The sequence below is a fragment of the Triturus cristatus genome, chromosome 4_2 (assembly GCF_964204655.1).
Source record: "Triturus cristatus chromosome 4_2, aTriCri1.1, whole genome shotgun sequence".
Classification (NCBI taxonomy): domain Eukaryota; kingdom Metazoa; phylum Chordata; class Amphibia; order Caudata; family Salamandridae; genus Triturus; species Triturus cristatus.
The window spans coordinates 74,141,906-74,165,670 of record NC_140586.1 but is presented as its reverse complement, the minus strand read 5'-3'; the positions used below and the strand labels follow the sequence as shown (position 1 = coordinate 74,165,670).

The 23,765-nt window shown below is 44.6% G+C and overlaps 1 protein-coding gene across 4 annotated transcripts in view; it reads left to right on the top strand.

Moving 5' to 3' along the window:
* ACP5 (acid phosphatase 5, tartrate resistant) overlaps window positions 1-2,092 on the top strand; it is a 49,648-nt gene extending 47,556 nt beyond the window's left edge. For all 4 annotated transcript variants that reach the window (XM_085600583.1, XM_085600585.1, XM_085600584.1 and 1 more), the window contains exon 5: window positions 34-2,092. In XM_085600583.1, the coding sequence (XP_085456709.1) occupies window positions 34-279 (246 nt within the window). In that variant the 3' untranslated portion in view covers window positions 280-2,092. The remainder of the gene's footprint in view (window positions 1-33) is intronic.
* The last annotated feature ends 21,673 nt before the right edge of the window (window positions 2,093-23,765 follow it).

The window sequence follows — 23,765 nt, the reverse complement described above, 5'->3', positions numbered from 1 at the left end:
TTTTGTTTTGTCAATGCTTGTTTCCTTTTACAGTACATTCAGGATGACGCTGGCATTGGCTATGTGTTGAGTGGCGCTGGCAACTTTATGGAACATTCCCTCAAGCATAAAAACAAAGTCCCTGAGGGCTTTCTGCGCTTTTACTATGCCCAGGGCTCTTCCATGGGGGGCTTTGTCTACGTGGAAATTACGCCTGACACGATGGAAGTCACCTACATCATGGCAGGAGGCAAGAGCCTGTTCCACACCACGCTTCCTCGGCGGCAGAGATTTTACTGAGCACCACCTACAAACGTCTTAAAGTCCGCTCACAGGAAGCCCACAGTTGAGAGGAGTTTGGGAAAGCTGTTGACGCATGCTAGATTGAGAAGATAAATTAGTGGTTATTTTTGAAATTATCCCATATTCTGTGTATCCTCCTCCTCTTCCTTGTCATTAGATATTTCATTGGCTTTCTATAGAGAGAACTTTCCTTTTTTCCCCTTTGTTTAATTTTATTTTTATACTATCCGCTTCTCCTCTGTTTCTTATGTTTCACTGCACTTGGTCTCGACACCCCAATAAAACATTTATCAGATGTTTGAAGCTGGGAAGAGGGTGGGGATGTCTTTACTAACCATAAATTGACCTGGGGTAGTGGAAGGGCATAGCGGCAATGAAGAACAATATGAGGACAGAAATTGGACGGCCATTTCTTACATCCTTTTAGATGTTTTATTTTTATTTTTTTGTGATTTACAAAAACAGTTTTTACTGAGATTTCTCTCCACAGCAGTATTAATTCTCCATGAACATTTTACATATTTTTATTCTAATTTTTTGAAATCTCACACCTCACATATTTCAAGAACTGTTCATTCCTTTTATTCAACATTTGCTCTTTTATCACAATTGTCTTCCAACTGATTTTATGTGCCTATACCGCTAATGAATGGGCAACGGAGATTGTTCAATTTGAGTTCTTTCTGAAGGTTTTTATTAGCAGTTTTCATGTTCGCAGTCCTTGTGATGCCATATGTATAGGTAGTTTGTCTACGATCAAAGCAGACCCAACATCTACCCTCCCAAAGGTTTTTAAACAAGGTATAGATTTAAAAATTTTAGATTTTTGATTATCAAGATAGCTGATTGCTTTTGTAATTGGTAGGTAATCTTGGCAAATCAAGACTGTTTTTCTACACATGATCATTGATGTTCTCTGAACGCCTATAAACTGTGGGATTTCCTATTGATTTTCCCCTAGAAAAGGTATTGAAGCTATGTAAAACTTCTGAGAATCGCCATGAGATCCATACGTTCCTAGAATGCCTGTGGGGCTGGATTGGTGATGTCCTAACATAAATTCACTTTAACAGATGCACTTTCCATATTTTTTATTTTCTCTCGTTTTAGCACCGTTTATCATCAGTTGTTGTTTTTTTAATAATAACTATTTCGTTTGTCAGCAAGGCATATCCCACTGCAGACCTATAAGGGAGCTTCTGATTGGCGAGTAGGACAACTGGTTCCAGTACTTCATTGTGTATATTGACACAGTTTTATGCTCAGCTGGCTCTATCTAGAAAATAAAAAAATAGACATTTATGATTCTTTAGAGTTAGGACTGGCTGTAGTGTCCTTGCAGAGATCAAATGACCCTAGTAGTCAATGTCCATCCGATCAGAGTAAATCCAGGGAAACAAAAAATGTTTTTAATATCAAACACAAGCCACTGTATTTGGAAGAAAGAATGAGTAAACACAGAAAAACAACAGTAGCCCCAGAGACTGAGTTCATGGTAAAGGACAACACTTTAAGAAGAATGCATGGATAATCTGGCTATTAAAATTGACTGTGCCATCACACTTTTTGTCTGTTAAATTGAACAAAGTTTTCACTCTGTCATCTTTGTTCTCCAATTTTATATGTGTTTTGATTTTAACTAAATTTGCTCTTTTACACATTTATATAAATACGTTTCTTTGTTGGTCTAACTCTTAAGAACTTGATAGTGCAAGGTCTTGCTGTCCCTTGCAGTGCTCAGGGAGAAAGAATGACTGTTTTTGATCATTTACCTTTAGTGTTATCTATCAATACATGATGTGAAAATAAACTGTTTCTTGTGCTTTATTTGGAGGTTGCCACTGTTGACTGATGAGCAGTGCTGAACAGTGTGTTTTTCATGTCTCACTGAGACAGCGTGCATGTACTATCGCTTGTAAGGAGCTATTGTTTAGTTTTTAGTTTTTTTTTAAACCTCTGAAAAGGGGCAAGTAGCCCATCCACCCAGCATTTACCATTGCTTGGCTTTATAGTCAATCTTATGTTCTTCCTTGTCATGCTTTACTTTGTCTCTTTTCCTCCCTGAAGCATGGCCCAAGTACTATTTAATTTCTTCATTAATGTTCCTTCATGCTGCTTGCTCTCGGGTTGTTACTTTTTGCGTACCAGACAACCTGAAACCAACAGTTGAAGCTATGTTTGCTGGTATTTCAAAGAGCTGAATGCAAGCAACTACTAATAACATAACTTTGTAGCATGTGACCAGTTATCCTCCCTGTTACCTCTGCCTACCCCTGCCCTGAACCCTCAAATCACCCTCACCTCTTTACCTCTACCCACCCTGTCCCTCAAGTCGCCTTCAGCTCCTTTTACCACTGCCCACCCCTGTCCTGAACCCTCAAGTCACCCTCACCTCCTTTTTCCTCTCCCAACCCTCAAGTCACCTTCAGGTACCCGTACCTCGACCCATCCCAGAGCCATCAAGTCACCCTCGCCTCTTAGCGGCACTGCTGTACAACATGGCAAAAATAAATTGACAAAGCAAATAGCTCTGCCATAGGTGAAATCCTTTGCCAATGCCTTTTTTTTATACGATGCTTGTGAAAGGTGATAAAGAGCAGGGGAAAGGAAGAGCTTCATATACAGTGAGCCAGTACAGTTATAATCCACAGAGAAGGTACTCTAAATGTGGCAACAGTGTAAGTTTCCCACATAAAAAACACAACTGGTACTGCACAGGCAGTAGCAGTGCAGGCATATCCGGGGCAGTGCAGGCTCACCATTTCCATTGCCCTTGAAGGTTTTCTGAAGCTCCCTACCCTTGTGGTCCCTTTGCAGTTTTTGGTTGATTGTCGGCTTGGTTGCAAGGTGTATGTGGTTCGTTGGGCGGATCATTTGCTTGAGACATCCTCTTCATGTTTTAGTGAGCTGGGCCCTGTAGTGGTCTTCCTGGTCTGTGGTAGGGGCAGCTCTTTCCTCATACTTGACAGTTCAGCTCCCTCTTCTTTTAATCCACAGATTGCCTTAAGTTTCTACAGCTTGCTCCCAGCCCTCGGTGGAGCCCTAGGGTTAGGCAGCCAGAACATTCTTGGACGAGCTGGAAATAAGCTAGTGGTATGGTTTGGGCCTAGCGGCAAGACAACCCTAGAACTGTGCCATTGTAGGAATTACTTGAGTGATGCTACTAAGGACATTTAAAATGATAATTCTTATTATTCCAAATGGCTTGCAACAATTGTGTTTCTAATGTATTATATTGGCTTAATGCACTGGATGACGTTTATGAAAATTAGTAACTAAACCTAAAGCGAGAAATATTTAAGAACTTTCTCAATGAGTGTCAGAGAATTCATTGTGTTGTGCACTATACAATCCGTTAATAAAATCCTATATATGTAGCAACAGTATAGCTATCCAACGCTATGAGTGTAAATATTCTGTGAAGTGCATCTAAACTTCATCACTTTTAGGTGCTACAAACTATTACAATGACGCAAAAGGAGGTGATTTGCCTAAGATCACGCAATGATCCAGGATCTGAATCTGAAATCGAGACATAGTATCCGTTGTGTACACAAGAAAAATGCTTCATGTATAATAGATTTACAAAAAATAAACTAGTACCCTGTTTGGTAATGCTGAATTATGGTCAACATCATAATAAATTACTCAGACACTTGTATACAATCTTTCTAGAAACAGGTTAAACAGAAGTAAGTTTCAGTCTCAAATGGTAAATAAAGCCTAAATGTAAATTGATCAGTGTGAGGACAGGTCGTTCTTGCAAGCATGGTTTAAAACTGTTGGTAGCGTTCAATAGAACACAGGTGTGATGTGAGGAAGCGCTAAATGCAGAGAAGAGAAACTTGGCACTTCAACGAAGGCTTGTAGTACTGGCACACTGTATAGAGGCTTTGAGGGCCCACAGAGTTCGAGCGCCGCATGGTTCTAGTCTTAGATAAACGTTAACCTGTTTGTATTTAAACCGCGTTATCAGTTGAAGTTCGTACAGTAGAGCATGCTCAAGACTTGTGCCGTTGAATAGCATCGGAGCTGCTGGTCCTTCGTAGGAACCCAAATATCCTTTTTAGGTCTCGCCTGACCCAGCGCATGCGCTGGTCTGGCAAGACATTTTGTGAGGGCTCCAAAAAGTGCTACCAGGCCAGCCTAGAGGTACAGTGCATGTGCCTCGCGTGCCGCGCTTTACCGCGATTACTTTCACTTTCACACAGCCGATTTGATCGCTATCACTTTCACCGCTTGTTTCCTAATTTTCCAGGTTCTTTTGTTGCCCCAAATCTTTTCTTGATTCTTCCATCGTGGTTTTTCTTTTGCGCTCAGTTTCCCTTTATGCTCAATATTTATTCCTTTGACTTTAATGCAGCTTTCTGTGAGATCCTGTCCACTCTTGATATCGTTACCATGGTCCCTATGTTACTGCCAACCCATGGTGGTTGTCTCCTTTTTCTTCTTCCCCTCTTCCTAGCCCTGCTACCCCTCACGTGCACTGCTCATCGCCCCTTCTCTCTGATTCTCGCCTTGCTTCCCTTATATTTGTCACTTGCTGTTTCTCCCCTAGTCCTTGCCTTCCCCTCTCCTGGCGCACCCACACCTTCTTTCTCATGCACTGCCTGTGAATCATCTCTCTCTCTTTATCCCTCCCGGGCCTTTATCTCTGTCCCTCTCAGACCAGCACCGGTTCCTGTCCTGACAGAACATGCCCCGCCTATTTTGTCACTGATTCCTCTTTCCCTCACGAGCGCGACACTTTTTCACTCCCTCCCCCTTGCTCACTCTCCAATATGCCGCAATCTGTTCGCAAGGTGGAAAAAGGCCGCGCCTGGAGATAATCAGTTTGCGGCACGTACGTTAAGAGCAAGCAGCAACACGCACGGAGGCCGCACAATATCGTGTGCTTCCCAGTTCCAAGGTCGTCAGCTTGCGGCCGCCTCTCTGTGCTGCCATTCTTGCCATCTGTACTGTTGCATGTCTGTCAGACCACAGGCATGTTCATGCCCTCTGAGCAAGGGCTGTGTCTGTTGCTTCTCTGCCTGGCGGCTGTCCATACTGTCGCTAATGTGTTATGCTTTCCGAGCAATAATCCCCTAGCCTAGGCGTGGTCCTTTCCCGAACGCCTGCACTTTTTCTTATGCGAGCCCACACAAATCCATGTCTAATTTATAAGCATTGAAACCACATCCTATTTTGGTGTTTTCGTTAAGCGTCCCCTTGCCAGATTTAACGATATAACACCGTACAAGATGGAGCAGTGCTTACTTTGTAAAATATGAAGTGCCAGGGCTCTGACCAGGAGGCCACTACAGCTTGCACCACCCATCGCCCCTGTCACCGCTGCCAAAACAACAACTGACCATCTCTCTCGCATGTGAATGTGACAGTTCAGATTATTCCAAGTCCCCAAAGCTAAAGGAATGGCTGGGGAGGCAGGTATTAGTAATTTTTTAATGTATATTGTTTTCCTAAACACTGTTATACTGCTAATCTCTAAATTACATGAGCAGCGCCACCTTGTGGCAGACTGCCCTAAGTGGACTTGACAATTATTATTATTGTTCAGTCAGTGAGACTGGTGCGTGTAAGGGCGTTCCTATAAGTGACGCTCTGCTCTGTGTAGTGTTTTACAACAGTGAGGCTCTGCTGTACTTCGGTGTTTTCTCTGCCGCTGGGGCCCATGTATGCTGTTATGTCAGTGAGACTCTGATGCGTGTTCTTCCTGCCAGTGCTGTCTGCTCTGTAGTGTCTTCTGACAGTGAGGCTCTGCTTTGGGTACAGTGTTTTGTAACAGTGATGCTCTGCTCTATGCACAGTGGTCCAAGCAGGCCCTGCTGGCGGACGCGCCTTTTCTCAGTGCCCCTTTTCTGCTTTCAGTGCTTTCTGTCAATGTCCCTCTTTTGTACGCATCAATTTTCATACAGTTCGTTGATCTATGTGGCTGTTCTCAGTGAGGCTGCAGGGTTGTTCTTGTAGTGAGGTTCTTTTATACCCCCGCACAGAGTTCTCTTTCTGTGAGGGTTTGTGGTGTGCAGTTTCTTGTGGTATTGAGACTGGTGGATGTCGAGTAGCCTTGTCAGTGGGGCTCTGTGTACAGGCAGATACTTCTCGTTTAGTGAGGATTTGTTGTGTGTGTGTTTGCGCGCGCGCATGGGGGCCTTCTCTGGCAGTGAGCTCCAGTAGTTGGTCTGTTCTTGCTCGGCATCATTCAGATAGAGGTCTGTAGCCACCCCTGCGAGATCTGCTGAAACGATTTCCCCGCTTTTCCCACTCCAAGATAGCAGTGAGCTACACAACGCCCTGATTAGTCTCTTACAACATTATGCAGGGTGAAAAGATTGTAACCACCTGTACATGCTCTGGGGGACAACCGCGAGGGCCAGGCCAGGTGGCAGGGCGCTCCCCTCTGCAGACTTCGGTCAGCTCTCCACCCCTGCTAAGCCCTGTGCTCCACCTCAGCAGCAGCGTTGAAAGGAGAGGTGCGGGCCGCCCGCAGCGTGCCCAGATAACCTTCAAGGAGCTATGGTGGAGAGCGAGCGATAATGTGGCGTGTGTGTGTGCGTTTTAAGTGTGGGGTTTGACAACACAGCTGGAACCCATTGCTTGCTTAGAGTGGGATTTGAGTTTGTCCCTTTCAACCATTGGCTCTCTTCGACCAGCCTTTTTCAGGCATTAGTTTAGACTACTTTGTCATTCATGTCTTGGCTCAGACTAGTGTAGAAACAATTTCTCACCTAATTCCATTGGCTGTCTGAGTGTATCCTTTACACCTCCACTCAGTTGATCCTTTACACTTCCACTTAAGCACTTGTATTAAACTGCATGGTGACTATTTTACATTTATCGCATCTTCTTTGCGCACAGGACTTTTAGTGGGATTAAAAAAAAGTGTGTGTGTGGGGGGGTCTCAATGGTGCGTGGCTTAAAACGCATAAGCTAAAACTATGTGCTTGGCATAGAGCGCCGCCTGACTGGCATTTTGCTTCTTCTGTGATTGAGTCCAAATATATAATACACTAAGTAAGATTACCTACAACAAGCTAGGCGACTCTTTGAAGTTATCTCAAAAGCAGTGAAGGGTGGCCATGCTGCAGAGTAAAGATTTTTTTTTCCACCCCGATGGTGATGGTAACAAGCATTGGTATAGACAATAGGTCTCGCCTTTGGGACCTTATAAGTTTTTAGCCATGCAACAGTTGATGTTATTGCACCAAGGTTATTGTGCTGCATAACTAAATACTTATAAGGTCCCAAAAGCGAGACCTATTGGCTATGCCAATGCTTGTTTTCAGGTGTGGCCTGGTGACCACTTTTGCCCCGCAGCCTCATGTAATTTAAAAAAAAAAAAAGAAGCGCAGAGAGGGGCTTTGGGTCGGCCGTTCTGTCCTTTGTTCTGATTAACTGTCTTTCACATTTCCCTCCACACACTCCAGCATGACATATCGCTTCAGGCACTGCTTGTCCTTAACTCCTAATAATGATTTGTCTGATCAGATGTGCACATCCACTTAAAAAGAAATGCATTAAAGGGCCAGTGCTGGTGAGCCTGTAGTAATTGGCAATGGTTTTTTTCTTTCCATTTTTTCCCCATTTTTTGTTTTTTAGTCATTCGTATATTATTAAACTTTAATTTCAGTTTACCATAATTGAAAGGTAAAAGGATATTTTCAATCTGCTAAATTAGAAGCCTATGTTCTTGTGAAATGCTTATAAAAAAAAAGTGTCTAACTATCCACATCTTAGGAGAACTAGATATTTGTAAAATCAGCTAATCAACCATTATAATGATGTGAGACAAATCATACCAATTAATAAATACAATAGATTAAAAAGAATTAGTGATGACCCATTTCCACTCACTATGGTGCTCTTGTCGATGACCACCATCAGTTGCCTGAGATCTCCGCTGTATGCAGTAGTTGAGAGGTAGGCGCCAGTGATTGTCCCTACCTCAAAAGATAAATGGAACATAGACTTGATTGAATCTGCTAACTGACACAGACTGGGTGTATACGCAAGTAGACGCGCGGTCTATGAATATTCTGTATATGATGATCCACTTGAAGTACCTCCACAGACTATACCATACCCCACTGGGTTTGAAACATTATGGATTGCTTGATGGCTCATTGCAGGGACCCACATGCTTACTCTTTACATTTAGCCTGGCAGTGTCCACAAATTAATAACTATTGGAGCACTGTTGACCATACTGTCGGACATGGCGGAACTGACCAGCCCAGCGGACCCTAAGAACGCTTTGTTGGGTTGAGGTGTTGGCTAAAAGAATTAACCTATTATAACGAGCAATTAGGGCAATATGAAAACTTCCTCTCAAGGACTTCCAGGCCCATGGACATTTGGTGGCCATTAAGTATATATACACTGAATACAATGAAAGAGGATGATCACCGGGTCTTGCCCAAGACAACATGTGGGAAGTATGAACTGCAATGATGGCACCCACATATATGGAATAATGTGATGTATGACATGCACTTGACAGTAAGCAATATTCTTGTTAGATAATTAACATCTGGATGTAAATGGGTTAATTTCCGATGATATGCTTTATTTACGTGAAACGGATCTGCAATGACCCTGCGCTTGATGTATGTTCCACTTGGCTCTATGGCTGGATTACCTACATTAGATGTGCAAACTAAATCCACACATTTTCTAAGAGTTTCAATCCTATGCTGTATGTTCAGTGGCATAACGAAACTTGAGGGGGCCCCCCTGCAAGGTATGTGGAGGGGCCCTCTCAGGGCTCAATCAGGAGCTCCCGGGCCGGAGCATTGTGCTGAGGGGGCCCCCCTGCACCGCGGTGGCCTGTGTTACGCCCCTGTGTATGTTTATAAAACCTGAATAAAACCACAAAAGAAATTACATTTCTCATTTAAATTCAAATACTAACCAGCGTAGTGATCTGATTAGTGATAATGAACAACCCAAGGTAAACACTTAAGCAACCAATACACACTTGAAGGTATACGGGTATGACCTTCTAAAAAGTGTCATTCCAGATCCCTTTTGCATGTCTTAGGAGAAGGATCTTTCAATTGCTTATGGTGTCCTTCATTTCTCTATGCCCCTGGTACAAGAAGTTCCATTCAAATGAGGAAATGGAAGTGACACTGACTGTTGCAAGCTTCTCAAACTTCCTTTGGCTACCTTCCAAACAGCTTCCCACTTAGCCTCCTGTTTCTCCCAGATTTCGCTTCAAAAGGAGGAATTTATAAACCAATTCAGGTCACTGAGCTGACTGAAAGCAAGGCTTTCGCAATACGTGATTGGTTGAGATCTTATCTGATCGTCATCAAATCAGATTTAGGCACTGCAGCTACATCTTCCTGAAAATGTAACTCTTTGACCAATAGAGGCTCCTTAAGGACAAGCTCTGGGGCATAGGCTGGTTTAAAGTAGAAAGAATGACCTCTTGTTTACATACTTGTTCGGTCAACAGAACGGAATACATGCACAATCATGTGAAGCTCTCTTGTGCATGGTTTGTCAGCGCATATTGGCGAACAGGTCACGTTGTTAAAATCAATACAAGGACATTCAACTACATGGAACTCTCTTAGTAGAACTTAATCGGAGTGGAAACTAACAACATTAATGGAGAGTACTTCTAGAGTGACAAGAATGGATGACTTCACTGGTTTACTACAGCTTCTCCCCATGAAAATATGTTCTAGCTTAAAATCAGAGTTGATACCAAATTAATCTCTGAATATGGCAATAACCAGCCAAATGGTTCAGGATCCAATCTTATTCTCTCAAATCTGTGATTTAAAAAAAGCGAACAATTCCACTGTACCCATGGTGATTCCTCTAATAACGCCCAATTCAAAACCATTACGGTAAATGCAGAGAAATGATTAGGATGCAAAGAACCAAGAAGAGATGTTCAGATCAAATGAAGCAAAAAGTGATGAAGCAGAAACTAACTTGGTCCAACAGGGAACAACTCTTGAGGTAGAGTGTGCATTAATTAATGACAATGCTCAAATTACCAACTCAAACTGTTCACTTATGTAAGTAAATACTGACTGATAAAAATGAAAAAATGTAACAAAAACCTACATAAAGCTAAAGAGGTGAGCACCGCTGCTGCAAGTAAACCACCTGGGATGCACAAAAATGTTTCCGATTTTTAGGAACACATCATATGTTTACTCTGGCCAAGATACACAAAGGTTTCGCATTGTGTTAGCATTACTTTTTTAACACTAAACCGACGCTTAACCTTTTTGGTATTTGGGTTGAATCCAAAGAAAATTCATCCAACAGTCGTCGGTATATCTGTCTTTTCTTTAATCGTTCAGATTAGCTTGCTCAACAGACCTGGCAAGGGTAGAGGAAGAGCTTTTTAGAAACCTAAAGATGGGACTAGTATTGGACTAGCAGTTGGTGGAGACAACCCGAGGAGCGAGGAAGGGCTCTGTGATAAGTTTGTGAGATTAGAAGGACTGAAAAGAAATTACATTTCCAAATGGTTGGATCGGGTGACACTTAAGGAGTACATTAAATTGAATAGAATACCAAGAGGTTTAACGTCATAAGTCATACCGACTTATGATGATTTAGAAGATGACCTGTTGTTACTATGGGATAAAAGAGCTTACATCTAGCTCAACCAGACTTAAGGAAATATTGGTAGAAAATAGCGATAAAAAAGTAACCAGACTTCTCGCAGAGATAGAGGAGCTGGAAGAGGAGATTAAAAACATGAACTTGACAGGCGCTACTAGTAAGAACTACGAGATCATGAGTGGCTTGCTGGATAAACATGAAAATGAGGTCAAACAAAGGGAGGTCAAACAAGGGAAGGCCAGCAAACTCAAGAGAGACAAGGTGGATTACCGTAATGGGAGGGTTTTCACTTTCGCCAGACGTTTTGATCACCTAATTAAGATTAATGAGGGGAGTGATGGGAGATAGTCATTGACCATGAGCAACAGCTCCAATCCTGTTAGCACAAATTGGAGCAGTGAAGTGGATTCCGAGTTGGGGGCATGCACCTCCAATCAAACCTCTGGGAACACCACTTTTTTACAGGGAGTGCAGAGAATTAGGAGGGGAAACCGGGAACAGGGGCTAAGATCAAATGACCAAAGAAAGAGAGGAGGGAGAACAAAGAAACACCCAGCAGGGCATGCAAACAAGGTCATGGGTCAAGAAAAAATAGGTACAGTAGGATCGGGGTCTCTTTTGTTAACCTATCTGACACACCCCTTTGCCCAGATGTGTTTTCCCTCTTACAACGGGGACTAGGCTTTTGCCCCAGCACTGTGGGGGACCTTTGTACTATGAGAATTGATTGATCTGTTTAAGTTTGTAAGCATCTGAAACGAATTTTTTATTTTTTTGCCATGAATCCGAAAGGCAATAAAGTAGATGATACGCAAAGTTCAGAACTATTGAGTAATGATTTGACGATACAGGACTTGCATGATACGGTGACCCTGTTATCCAGAACAGACATGGAGGGTGATTTACAACAGCAGCTGATGTTTTCGAATCTTTGAATATACAAGCAGATGCAAGTATTGACAGTGGGTTAAAGAACAAGTCGTACTAGACACCACAATTATTTAGTGGCAACAATATTGACATGTTTTATAACCTGATGAGTGGAGATCTTAAAAAATTGAATATTGATAAGCTCTGGCGATGCAACAGGACTAGGGACAATTTGAGCATGGGGTAACGAAATGCTCTAAATATCTTACAAATGAAAAACAATTTGACTATAAGATAGGCAGACAAAGGGGGTAACATTGTTATTATGAACTCTTCAGATTACAACACTGAAATATTATCCCAACTTAACGATTTTTTATATTCTGAGAAATTGAATAGCAACCCTATGTTCGCAGTGAGTGATACAATTAATCTTGAATGGAAATACTGGCTAGACAAGTGTCTTTTGACTGGATGAATTTTACTATCTTCATATTGAACGTCCCCGATATCCATGTATGTAAACACTTCTGAAAATTCATCAGGAGGTTGCCTTCCCTCCTGGGAGGCCGATTGTATCAGCAACTGGGGGACCTACTGAAAGAATTTCTGAATATATTGACTTATTTCTACAGCCATACGTGGAAAAGCTTCCCTCACATATAAGAGATACCAAACATGTTTTGACCCTTTTATTGGATATACAGTGGGAGTCAGGTATGTGGTTAGTCACACTAGATGTGACGTCGCTTTATACTAGTATCTCACATGAGTAAGGCATAGCAGCATTGAACTGGTTTTTGAACACTAGATCGGTAGTTTATTTTGAACATACACAGATGCTGTTAATGATGGCCAGGATGATTCTTGAGAATGTGTTCATGTTTGAACTAACTTGGTATAAACAGCTACAAGGAACTGCAATGAGCTCCAGGTTTGCCCCCTGCTTACGTGAACCTCTTTATGGTTTATTTTTTTAGAAGGATCAAACATATCCTTTACTGGGGGCGGTACATCGATGATTGCCTGTTGATCTGGACAGGCAATGAGACACAGCTAAAATAATGTATCTCCACACCAATGATGCTAACATTAGATTTACTTCTAACTATAGTGGTGAGCGGAGTGAGTTTCTAGATCTGGAACTGTATGTTAAGGATGACAAATTACAGAGTAAACGTTTTCGGAAACCCACCTCTTTTAACACACCTTTGCATGCCTCTAGCTCACATCCTAGAAGCCAGATCACTGCTATCCTATTTGGAGAGACGATGAGGGCAAGAAGGAACTGCATTGAGGAACATGAATATCAGCTATGCATACAAGACATGGAGAAACGCTTTATAGAAAGGGGTACAGTCCACAAGTTGTGAGGACAGCTAAGAGAAGGATGGCCAACATAGATAGACGATATACATTGGATACACATCATAAAGAGATAAGGGGCCAGATGTACGACCCTAAATTGCATGCACAAAGGGTTTGCGACCCGTTAGTGCATGCAAAATAACCCATGGCCATGTACAATTCCTAAATTGCGAGTCAATTTATTTGCGACTCGCTATTTAGGAATTGCGACTCGCTATTTGGAAGCGGCGTTCCCTTCCTAATAGCGTCCGCAAAGCAATGTATGAATGTTTTGTGACCGCAATTGCAGTCGCAAATCACTCGCAAATTACCACCCTCTTCAAGAGGGCGGTAATGCAGTCTCCATTTGGAGGGGGTCCCCAGGGGACACCTTCCACTTTGTGACTGTCCCTAAAAATATTTTTTAAGGGCAGGCAGTGGTCGCAGGTACCACCATCTGCCCTTAAAAAATGAAACGTAAACGTTTAATTTTTAAACATTTTTTTTTTAAAAGCATCTCGTTTTCCTTTAAGGAAATCAGGCTGCATTTTTTTAAAAAACTGCTTTATTTAAAAGCAGTCCCAGACATGGTGGTTTGCTGAGCCCAGCAGACCACCATCCATGGGAGGGCCTGTCATTCCCAATGGGCTTGCAATTTGCTAGAGGCTCATTAATATTCATATATTTTTTTATATATTTCTATAGCGCACGATTCACCCGGGGGCATCTCCGCATTCGCCTAGAAATTTGACCTAAGAGCTAGAAGTCGGACCAGAATTAAAACAGGAAAGCTTTTAGTTGTTTCCTAAAGGTGATGTATGTGGAGATTTTTCGTAAGCCCAGCGGTCATTTATTCCAGTATCTTGGGGCCAAATACGAAAAAGCTTTTCCCCCAGGCGTATACGGGGCACCTGTAAAAGGTCTAGTGTGCTGGATCTGAGATTTCTGTACGGTATATGTTTTATGAGTTTCTTTTGCAGATAGTGAGGACCTCTGCCTTTCAGCGCATTGTAAGTGAGACAGCAGATTTTAAAATATGATCTCTTCCTTACAGGTGACCAGTGTAGCTCTCTCAACAAGGGAGCAGAGGCGGAGCCTGCTATACGGTTCAGTATTATTCTGGCCGCAGTGTTCTGGATAACCTGTAATTTAGTAAGCAGGGTCTCTCTCACTTTTGCCAACTGAGCGTTACCATAGTCTAATCGGCTGATGACCATGGCTTGAACTAAAGTTCTACGGTGATTAGTGGGCATGTAAGGAAGGATTCTGCGGAGTAAACGCAAACTATGGATTCTGCGGAGTATACGCAAACTATAATAGCAGGGGCTTGTAGTGGCAGCAATATGGTCTTTCATGGTTAATGTCTGGTCTAGTTTTAGGCCTAAATATTTTACACATTGTTTGGGAATGGGGGCTGCTCCCATTTGTGAGGGCCACCATTCATCCGACCAGATATCTGAGGCTTTTCCTATTAGCATGACCTCGGTTTTTCCTGGGTTCAGCTGGAGACGGTTCTCCGTCATCCAGCTAGAAATTGCAAGCATTCCGACGGGGAACCGCAATTTCTCTGCTTCTAGATTAGGGCCGATAGTGAACTCAAGCTGAGTATCGTCAACATATGAGATTATCTCAAAGCCTAGCTGTTCCACGATTTTTGCCAGCGGGGCCATATAAATGTTAAATAAAGTCGGGCTTAGGCAGGAGCCCTGAGGTACACCCCTGTCCAGACTGATTTTTTCTGACCGGTATATCCCTAGCATGATAGTTTGCGCTCTGTCTGATATAAAGTTCTGCAGCCATTTCAAGGCTGTCCCTTGAATGCCACAGGAGCCTCACAATTTGCGACCCCATTGGGAATCGCAAACCGTGTTAAACACGCTGACTCGCAATATGTGAGGCGCTATTTTGCATGTCGTACATCTGGCCCAAGGTACTCTAAGCAAGTACATCACAATGCTAATTACAATGCTATGTCATCCAGATACCGTAAATGATTAAATAAATATTGACACTTGTTAAAAAGTGATAAAATGTCTGAAGAGTTTGTGACAGTACACCCAGGGCGGTGCCACCGCACCTGGTGCTGACTCTTCCAGGGGCGCCCTTTTTGGAATTATTCTATGGTTTAAAAAGTACCTGCTGCTGCATTGCTGGCCTCTGGCAATTTTCACACAACAATAAAACTGTCAAGATAACTTCAGCAATTAATGTTCTTCCTGGAGAGAGGAGTTTTGTCTAGTGGAAGTTTTAACTCATTTTATGGTAGCACAGAGGGTTAATATGCATGCTGCAAAGAATGTGTACCATGCAGATCACAAAGTGCATATAGTTTAAATAGGTCAGGGCTTTTGTTAGAGAGATCATTTTGTTACTAGCAGTGTATAAGTTAAAATCCTAACATGTTTCCACTCTGGTGCCCATAACACCCTCTCGAGACTAGATTACATCCTCGTCCCAGCCCTGCAGGTAATGAGCATACATGAGATACGACATCTTGCAAGGGGCATCTCTGACCACTCACCCCTCTGGGTCCACATGGTTCTTGATGATGCTCCGGTGGGATGCGTCGCCCCGATTAACCCCTGGCATCTCAAGTGCGCAGAGACGTGTGCTGGCCTTATCAAAGCCATAGATAATTATTTCCTTGAGAATGAAACCACGGTGGAGTCTCCACAGACGCTGTGGGAGGCCTTTAAAACAGTAATACGGGGCGAAGCCCTCTCCTTAATATCAGGGTCCAAAAAAGACAAGATGGCAGAGATCTCCGACATTGAACACAACATATATCGTCTGGAGGGAGATCTGGAACCCGATCCCACGCCGGAGGCCCTACGCGCCCTCCACCTCCGACAGGAGGAATATCGTGCCCTAGTCACCGATTGTGCCAAAATATTGGCTCAGAGCAGGCTGGGGCGGATCTACGACTGGGGTGACAAAGCGGGGAAATTAATAGCCTGGTTGGACAAAAAGGAGCGCGCAAACAGGCTGGTTCCCGGACTGCTGAATCCCGGGGGACTAGCCATATCGGATCCCCAAGAGATAGTTGACCATTTCACTGCCCACTACCGTGAAGTCTACCGCTCCAGGGTCCTATCTAGCGAAGCAGACTCCTCTGAGCTTTTGCGAGACATCCCTCTGCCAGTGCTTTCAGATAGTGATCGTGCCTTTATGGATAGCCCTCTTGTGGCAGACGAGATCGCAATCGCAATCAGGGCACTCCGGCCGGGTAAGGCATTGGGTCCTAATGGCCTCCCTATCGAACTTTACAAACTCCGCCCTGACAAACTTGCAGTCCATCTGAAAACAATGTTTGAGGCCAGCCTTGAGCAGGGATCCCTCCCACTGGACCAGAGAATAGCGACTATCGTCGCGATCCATAAGGAGGGGAAACCCAAAACCGACTGCGCCTCCTATAGGCCCATCTCGTTATTGAACGCTGAGCCAAAGATACTGGCTAAGGTACTGGCCAATAGATTAATTAAGGTCATAAGCGACCTTGTGCACCCCGATCAATCGGGATTTATGCCACGGCGAAACACCGCCCTTAACCTACGCAGACTGCATGGGGTGCTGGGCAGAGCGTCGACCCTGCGTGAGGTTGCCGTGGTGGTCTCCCTGGACGCCACGATGGCCTTTGATACGCTCGAATGGTCCTACCTGTTCACGGTACTTGATAAGCTGGGGTTTGGGCCTCAATTAATTAACCCCTTCAGCGCTGCGCGGATTTCCGCGCAGTGCTGAAGGTTCTGAGCGCGGGCGGGGCCATGACGGAACGGTTCCGTCATAAGCACAGCCCAACCGACGTGCATGACGGAACCGTTCCGTCATAAGCGTCGAAGGGGTTAAATGGATACGGTTGCTATATAGCTCGCCAATGGCCCAGGTAGTGGTGAATAATAGGAAGTCCGACCCCTTCATGCTCAGTCGAGGGACCCGTCAGGGATGCCCCCTATCCCCTCTATTGTTTGCCTTGGCTCTTGAACCCCTAGCGGCTTGGATCCGCGGAGATGTGATGATCCGTGGACTGCGGTGGTCTGCAGGCTGGGAAGACCGAATTTCCCTGTATGCAGACGACATGTTACTGTACCTCGCCTCCCCCAAAAGATCATTAATCGTGGTATTTGATATCCTCTCTATATTTGGCAGGTACTCTGGATACGGTGTCAACTGGCAAAAGTCGCTTCTCTACGTCTTAAGTGGAGGAACCCCTCCAGTTCCCCGAAATTGCCCGATACCGGTAGTCCCTGATGGTTTTACATATCTGGGTATCTTCATCTCATTGGACAGAACCCTCCGATATACCCGAAACCTCGAGCCCCCGATGCAACGATTGAAGAATGACATCGCAAACTGGAAGACACTCCCGCTCTCCTTATTAGGCAAAGCGTCCCTCTTCAAAATGATGTCCCTACCCCGCTTTCTTTACGTCCTCCAGAACGCTTCAGATCCAGTGCCAAATTCCTACTTCCAACAAATTGAGGGCCTGCAGCGAGACCTGTTGTGGAGCGGGAGGCCCCGTATTGCCCTCAAGAAACTTACCCTCCATTGGTTTGACGGGGGAATAGGACTGCCTGACGTTCGGAAATACTATTGGGCCTCACATCTAACACCAATAAACCACTGTACTTGCGGGAGGCTTGATGACCCTGCATTTAATATGGACAGACACCTCCTCCCTAACGGCGCCTTTACAAGAGCCCTTTACTCCAAGCCCAACAAATATCCTCTCACTGGCCCCACCAGACACTCCGTCCACGTATGGCACACCGCGACCGCCTCCCTGGGCTGGGCCAACAAGCTGACCAAATTCACGCCCCTGTGGGACTCTCAGAAACTCGGATATATGGGCAATACGCGGGGATTTGACAAATGGGACCTGATCGGCATATCGCGTATCGGAGATATGTGGGACGCACAGGGGGTCAAAACCGTTGACTCTCTCCAACTCCAGTACACCATGACAGACATGGAGCGTTTCCGATATTTGCAGATACGCCACGCCCTATTAGCAGCCCTGCCACACGACACCCTCTTACCTGAATATGCCCCACTGGAAGACAGGCTGCTAGACGGCTATCTACCTGATAGAGCCATCTTCCTAACATATAGGAAACTTACCAATAACATGGACGACCCGCTGGCGCTTTTTCGAGAACAATGGGTGAGGGATGGCATAGAGTTGGACGATGAGGCTTGGCAGGACGCAGTTTCCTCCCCTAAAACCGTCGCCATATCTGCGCGCCTCCGCCTTGTACAGTTGAAAATCCACCACCGAGTGTACATTACGGGGCCCCAACTGGTACACATGGGTAGTTCAGTAGACGATTATTGTAGAAGGGGGATTTACACAACAGGGCACATTCACCCATATTATTTGGCACTGCGACCCTATACAGGCCTATTGGCGAGACATCCATACCATTATGAGCCAGGTACTCGCCCTAGACATACACCCGGAAGCGCCTAGATGCCTCTTAAATATCTGGGAACCTACTGACCTGAGCTCGCATGCGACACAATGGGTCACACTGGGTTGCATGATTGCCAAAAGGAACATAGCTCAACTCTGGGGGGCCGCACAAGTCCCGCGGGTCAGGGATTGGGAAACCGACCTCGATTGGTGTATGCTTAGAGAGAAGACGTATACGCAGCTAGGGGCTGCCCCCGAAAGTGGGCCAAGATCTGGTCACCCTGGAACGCGTACCGTGGTTGCATATGTACCCCTCCAGATGAGCTTGAGGGCGAGGGTCCCCCCCACCATAACCTCCTCCTCTCATACTTCTTTATATTGTATGATTTGTCCTGTTGTTCACGCTGTCAGTGTTTTGATGGAACTGTACCCACACTGTATATCGTGCATAAAGTCAATAAAAAGAGTTAAAAAAAAAAATCCTAACATGTGAGCTAATAACTGTCATCGAAGAGCTGCATGCAAACTGCAAGGTATATATTGGAGCATTATGATTTTTTCCTCTGTCTTTCCTTATTCTAATGTTTCAAAAAGGGTTCATTCCGGTAAAAAACAAAACTTATTAATAAATGTAACCCCAACCATGAGGTTATGTTTTAAATTCTGAGTGTGTACTTCTTCAGACCAAGCACTCTTAAACTATACTCTCTACCAATATGGATGGCATGTAACTCGCCTTGTAGTCTTCTGGCTTATGTAACATTTCCTATATACTGATTTACACACATATGGTTGATTATCTCTGAGTAATGTGTGTTTGATGAAAAGTGCTCTGACACATGAAAAAATTAGGAGTTACTCTATACGTGATAACATTACATGCCAGACTAAATTTGCTGTTTATGTTATAGTGTGTAAATGTGGATGCATGTATGTGAGGAGTACTATTAGGTCCCCTAAGGACCGAATTAGTGACCACATGAGGGCAGAGAAAACCAGGGACCACAAATACCCAGTAGCCGTTCATATTAATGAATGTCGATCACAGTGTCCACATAAGGATTTCAAGTGTTTTTTTAAATAGATCACATACCCAGGGACCCCAGAGGGGGCAACAGAGAACTAATGCTAAGGAGCTTTGAGGCGAAGTGGATCACGAGATTGAACACAGTTGGGGTTGGCCTTAACATAGACCAGGAATTACATTATTGCCTGGGAGGTAGATAAGCTCTGTGCCACGAAACAAGTCCTACTCAGGCAATGTGTGTAATTATTGAATTTAGGATTGGGACACACAATGTGTAAGAGACTTGTAATAGGTGGATATCATTGGGACTTGTATAATTTGCTTTGATTTCCCTTTTCCAACTACTGACTTTCATAGTTAGCTGTATCAGTCTTAACCCTGTATACATCTAGGAACTTGTATCCTGAATGTGATTGATTGCCAACAGGATTTAGATCATTTGCTTAGGCTGTGTCATCCGTCCAATTTCTATTTTCTAACTACTGATTTTTTTTATCAGCTGTTGCACTTTAGCCTTGTACATATTTAGGAACTAGTTCATAGACTGTGATTGATTGTCACTACTCACCCTGTACACTGGTAGGTTTATATTTCAAGTACTTTACGCAGGTCTCTTATTGTTCATTTGTTTTAGATTGAAGAATTTAACGTACATGAAGGTAATTACACATCAGGTTAATGTTATTTGCCCCTAGGCTCTTGATAATTTCACAATAGGCATTGGTGTTGCCTTTTGTCTAAGTCACAATACAATGCTTTTTTTCTCTCTTCACGCTCTTTACGGTAGTAGTGCTAATTGAAAGTTAGTAGCAATAAGGTTCTGTCATGATGTATGCACTGAACTCTGTTATCAAGTAAAGTTTTGTGATAATGATCACTGTATATTGGGAGAATCACAATGGTATTCTTGTAATTATACTTCAAGTATGATTGTCCCCATTGTTTGGGCACAACCTTAAAGTATTGGCTTTTCTGTGTTATTTCTTTGGGCATATCATTTTTGCTTATAGGTGTTTTTTGTTTGTACTTTGTTTTCTGTATTACTCTCCTGTTTCCGGCTTTCGGTGAATCACACTGTGAGGACTTTACCCAAATAGCACTGCAGTGATGTTGTTTTGGGCAATTGTTAATACTGTATCTATTTCTAAGACAACTTTTTTTTTATTTTTTTTAGAGAAACCTTTATTTGACTTCAAAGAGTTACAGACATGGGCCTACAACCACTTGGGCCGGCCGCTAAGTAGTACGAGACGAGTTAGTTCATCGTTATACAGACATGTCAATCAAAAGATCCCGTTAGTCCGTCCGCACTCTAAGGGAAGGCAGCAGTTGTATCAGAATACCAGTATAAAAACAGTTTCAATTTTTAATTTAAAACTTATAAACATTTCACACGAACAAGGCAATAAGAATTATAAGTATCAGGACGTGCTCCCCGGGGTAGGAAAGTCCCCATCATCTAGTAATCATGAATGGTCTGCGACAGAGGAGGGGGGGGGCCCCGGGAGTGGAGAAAAAGTCAAACTGTAACATACTCGTGACATAGCAAGTGAGGAATGTTCAGCTAGGGGGACAAAGGAACATCCAATACTATCGCAAGAGGAGGGGCGCAGATGTCTCCGCGATAAGAATTCCACGAACCCCACACCTTAGACCATTTCCTGGGCTTGCCTCTCGCCACATACACCGTCTTTTCTCTAAACATGCACCAGTCCATATTCTCCTTCCATACCGAGATCGTGGGTGACCTCTGAGAACCCCATAACTGTGCGATGTCGCGTTTAGCCACCATATTCCCCAGAGTCGCCCACTGCGTCTGCGCCACATCATAATCATTTGGCTCCCACACGTTCAGCAGACACCTTCTAGCTTCTGGTAACAGAGCGACATGTGTGACCTCTTCTATTACCGCATGCACCCGACTCCAAAAGCGAGTCACCTCAGGACATTCCCATATGACGTGAAGGAAAGTACCCAGCAAACCACAGCCACGCTTACACAGACCATCCACGGAGAGACCCATGCGCATCAGGCGGGGTCCAGTGATATACACTCTATGGAGTATCTTCAATTGCACGAGCCGAAGGAGAGCCGTAATTGCCACCTCCCTCGGGAAGGCCACCGCCGATACCCAGTCCTCATCGTCTAATACCAAACCGTCAGCTACCCAGACCTCCCTCAGGTGGGTCAACAGGTCCGCCCGGTCGTTGATAAGCTTTTTATAAATCCAGTAGATTGTGCTGTCAGGCACGTAGCCATCTAGCACCCTGTCCTCCAATGGGGAATATTCCGGGATAGCAGTAGCATCAGGAAAAACCGAACACAACGCATGGCGGACCTGAGCATACCGGAAGTACTCCCTATCGTTCAGCTTATATTCCACTTTCAGCATGTCAAACGTTTTAAACTTCCCTTTCACCCAAAAATCACTCACCTTACATATGCCAATCATATCCCATTTCTCAAATCCTTTTGTTTTCCACAAACAGCCCAGCCTTTCTGAAGCATACAGCGGGGTCGCTCGAGTCAGGTGGTCCTTCCATCCCATCGCAGCATTCGCAGCATGCCACACACGTACTGCTATCTTTGTTGGGCCTGTCAACTGCACACCAGGAGACTTCGAATAAAGTGCCCTATTGTAATCCCCACCAGGCAATAACATTTTATCCATCGCAAACGCTGGGTTCAGGGCCGGTCCGTACATCCCGTGATTCACCGCCGCCAGTTGGGACGCCCAATAATATCGCTTGATATCAGGGAGTGCAATACCCCCATCATACCAAGGGAGTGTCAATTTTGTGAGAGCGATTCGCGATCGCCCGTCCCAGAACAATTGCCTCTGCAAACTCTCCACCTCACGGAAATAGCGGGCCGTATTGTAGTGCATACAGGAATCGTGGTAGGGACATCATTTTAAACAACGCCGCACGTCCGAGCGGCGAAAGCGGAAGCCGTCGCCAACCCAAAACGTCGGCCTTTAGTCGCTGAAGTGGGGGGAGCAAGTTCCGCTTATAATGGGCCACAGGGTCTAATGTTATGAAGACTCCCAAATATTTAAACCCCGATTGCGAAATCTGGATAGGGCAGCCACGCGGGAGGAGAGGAGCATCACCCGAGAGAACGTAGACACATGACTTAGTCCAGTTAATGACCAAGCCGGAGTTACGACCAAATGAGTTTAGAACATCGACTAATACAAGCAAAGACTGCCGGGGAGATGTGAGGTACAGGAGAATGTCATCCGCGTAAAGAGAGATGCGGTCCTCCAATTCAGGCGTCCACTGAATGCCCCGCAATGAGGGCTCCCATCGGAGCCAGGCAGCCAGAGGCTCCAAGGCGAGTGCGAAGAGAAGATGCGACAACGTACAACCCTGCCGCGTGCCTCTTCCCAACACAAAGGGTGTCGACACTCTGCCATTCACTACCACCTGAGCCTATGGTTCATCATACAACAACTTCACCCAATCGATAAACCCAGGGCCAAAACCAAATTTCGCGAGTGCCGGCCAAAGATACGGCCATTCTAGAGTGTCAAACGCCATTGTCGCATCCAGAGACGCCAAAATGGCCGGCTCACGTATGTTCGCCGCTCTGGCGAGCACTCCATGGAGAAGCCTCAGGTTCAGAGCCGTGTTACGGTGAGGTATGAAACCAGACTGATCCGGATGGATCAAGTCGCCAACGACCTAATCAGACGATTAGCTAAAACCTTAGCTAGAATTTTGGGCTCGCATTCAACAGTGAGATTGGTCGATAAGAGATACATCGATCCCGCGACTTCCCCTCCTTGTGAATCACGACTATTGTGGCAAGATGCTGATCATAGGGGAGGGAGCCCACTTCTCGTGCTTCAAGGAAAATTACACGTAGATGAGGCGCCATCTTGTCCGGACGCAGTTTATACAGTTCGATGGGAAGGCGATTAGGACCCATGGCCTTGCCGGAAGCGACCGAGCGAATGGCCAAAGCAATCTCATCAGGCGACAACAGCGAGTCCAGCAGTATCCTATCCTCCTCTGACAAAGACGGCAATGCAATATCTCTCAGCAGTAGTTGAGAGTCGTCCTCAGAGCGATCCGTGACTGCAGAATATACTTCGCGGAAATAATCCGCCTAACGTTCAACAATTTCCACAGGGTCAGTCACACGCGCGCCATCCGCTCTCTCAATGACCGGTACCACTCGACTCGCTCTCTCTTTCTTGTCCAACCATGCAATCAACTTTCCAGCCTTATCCCC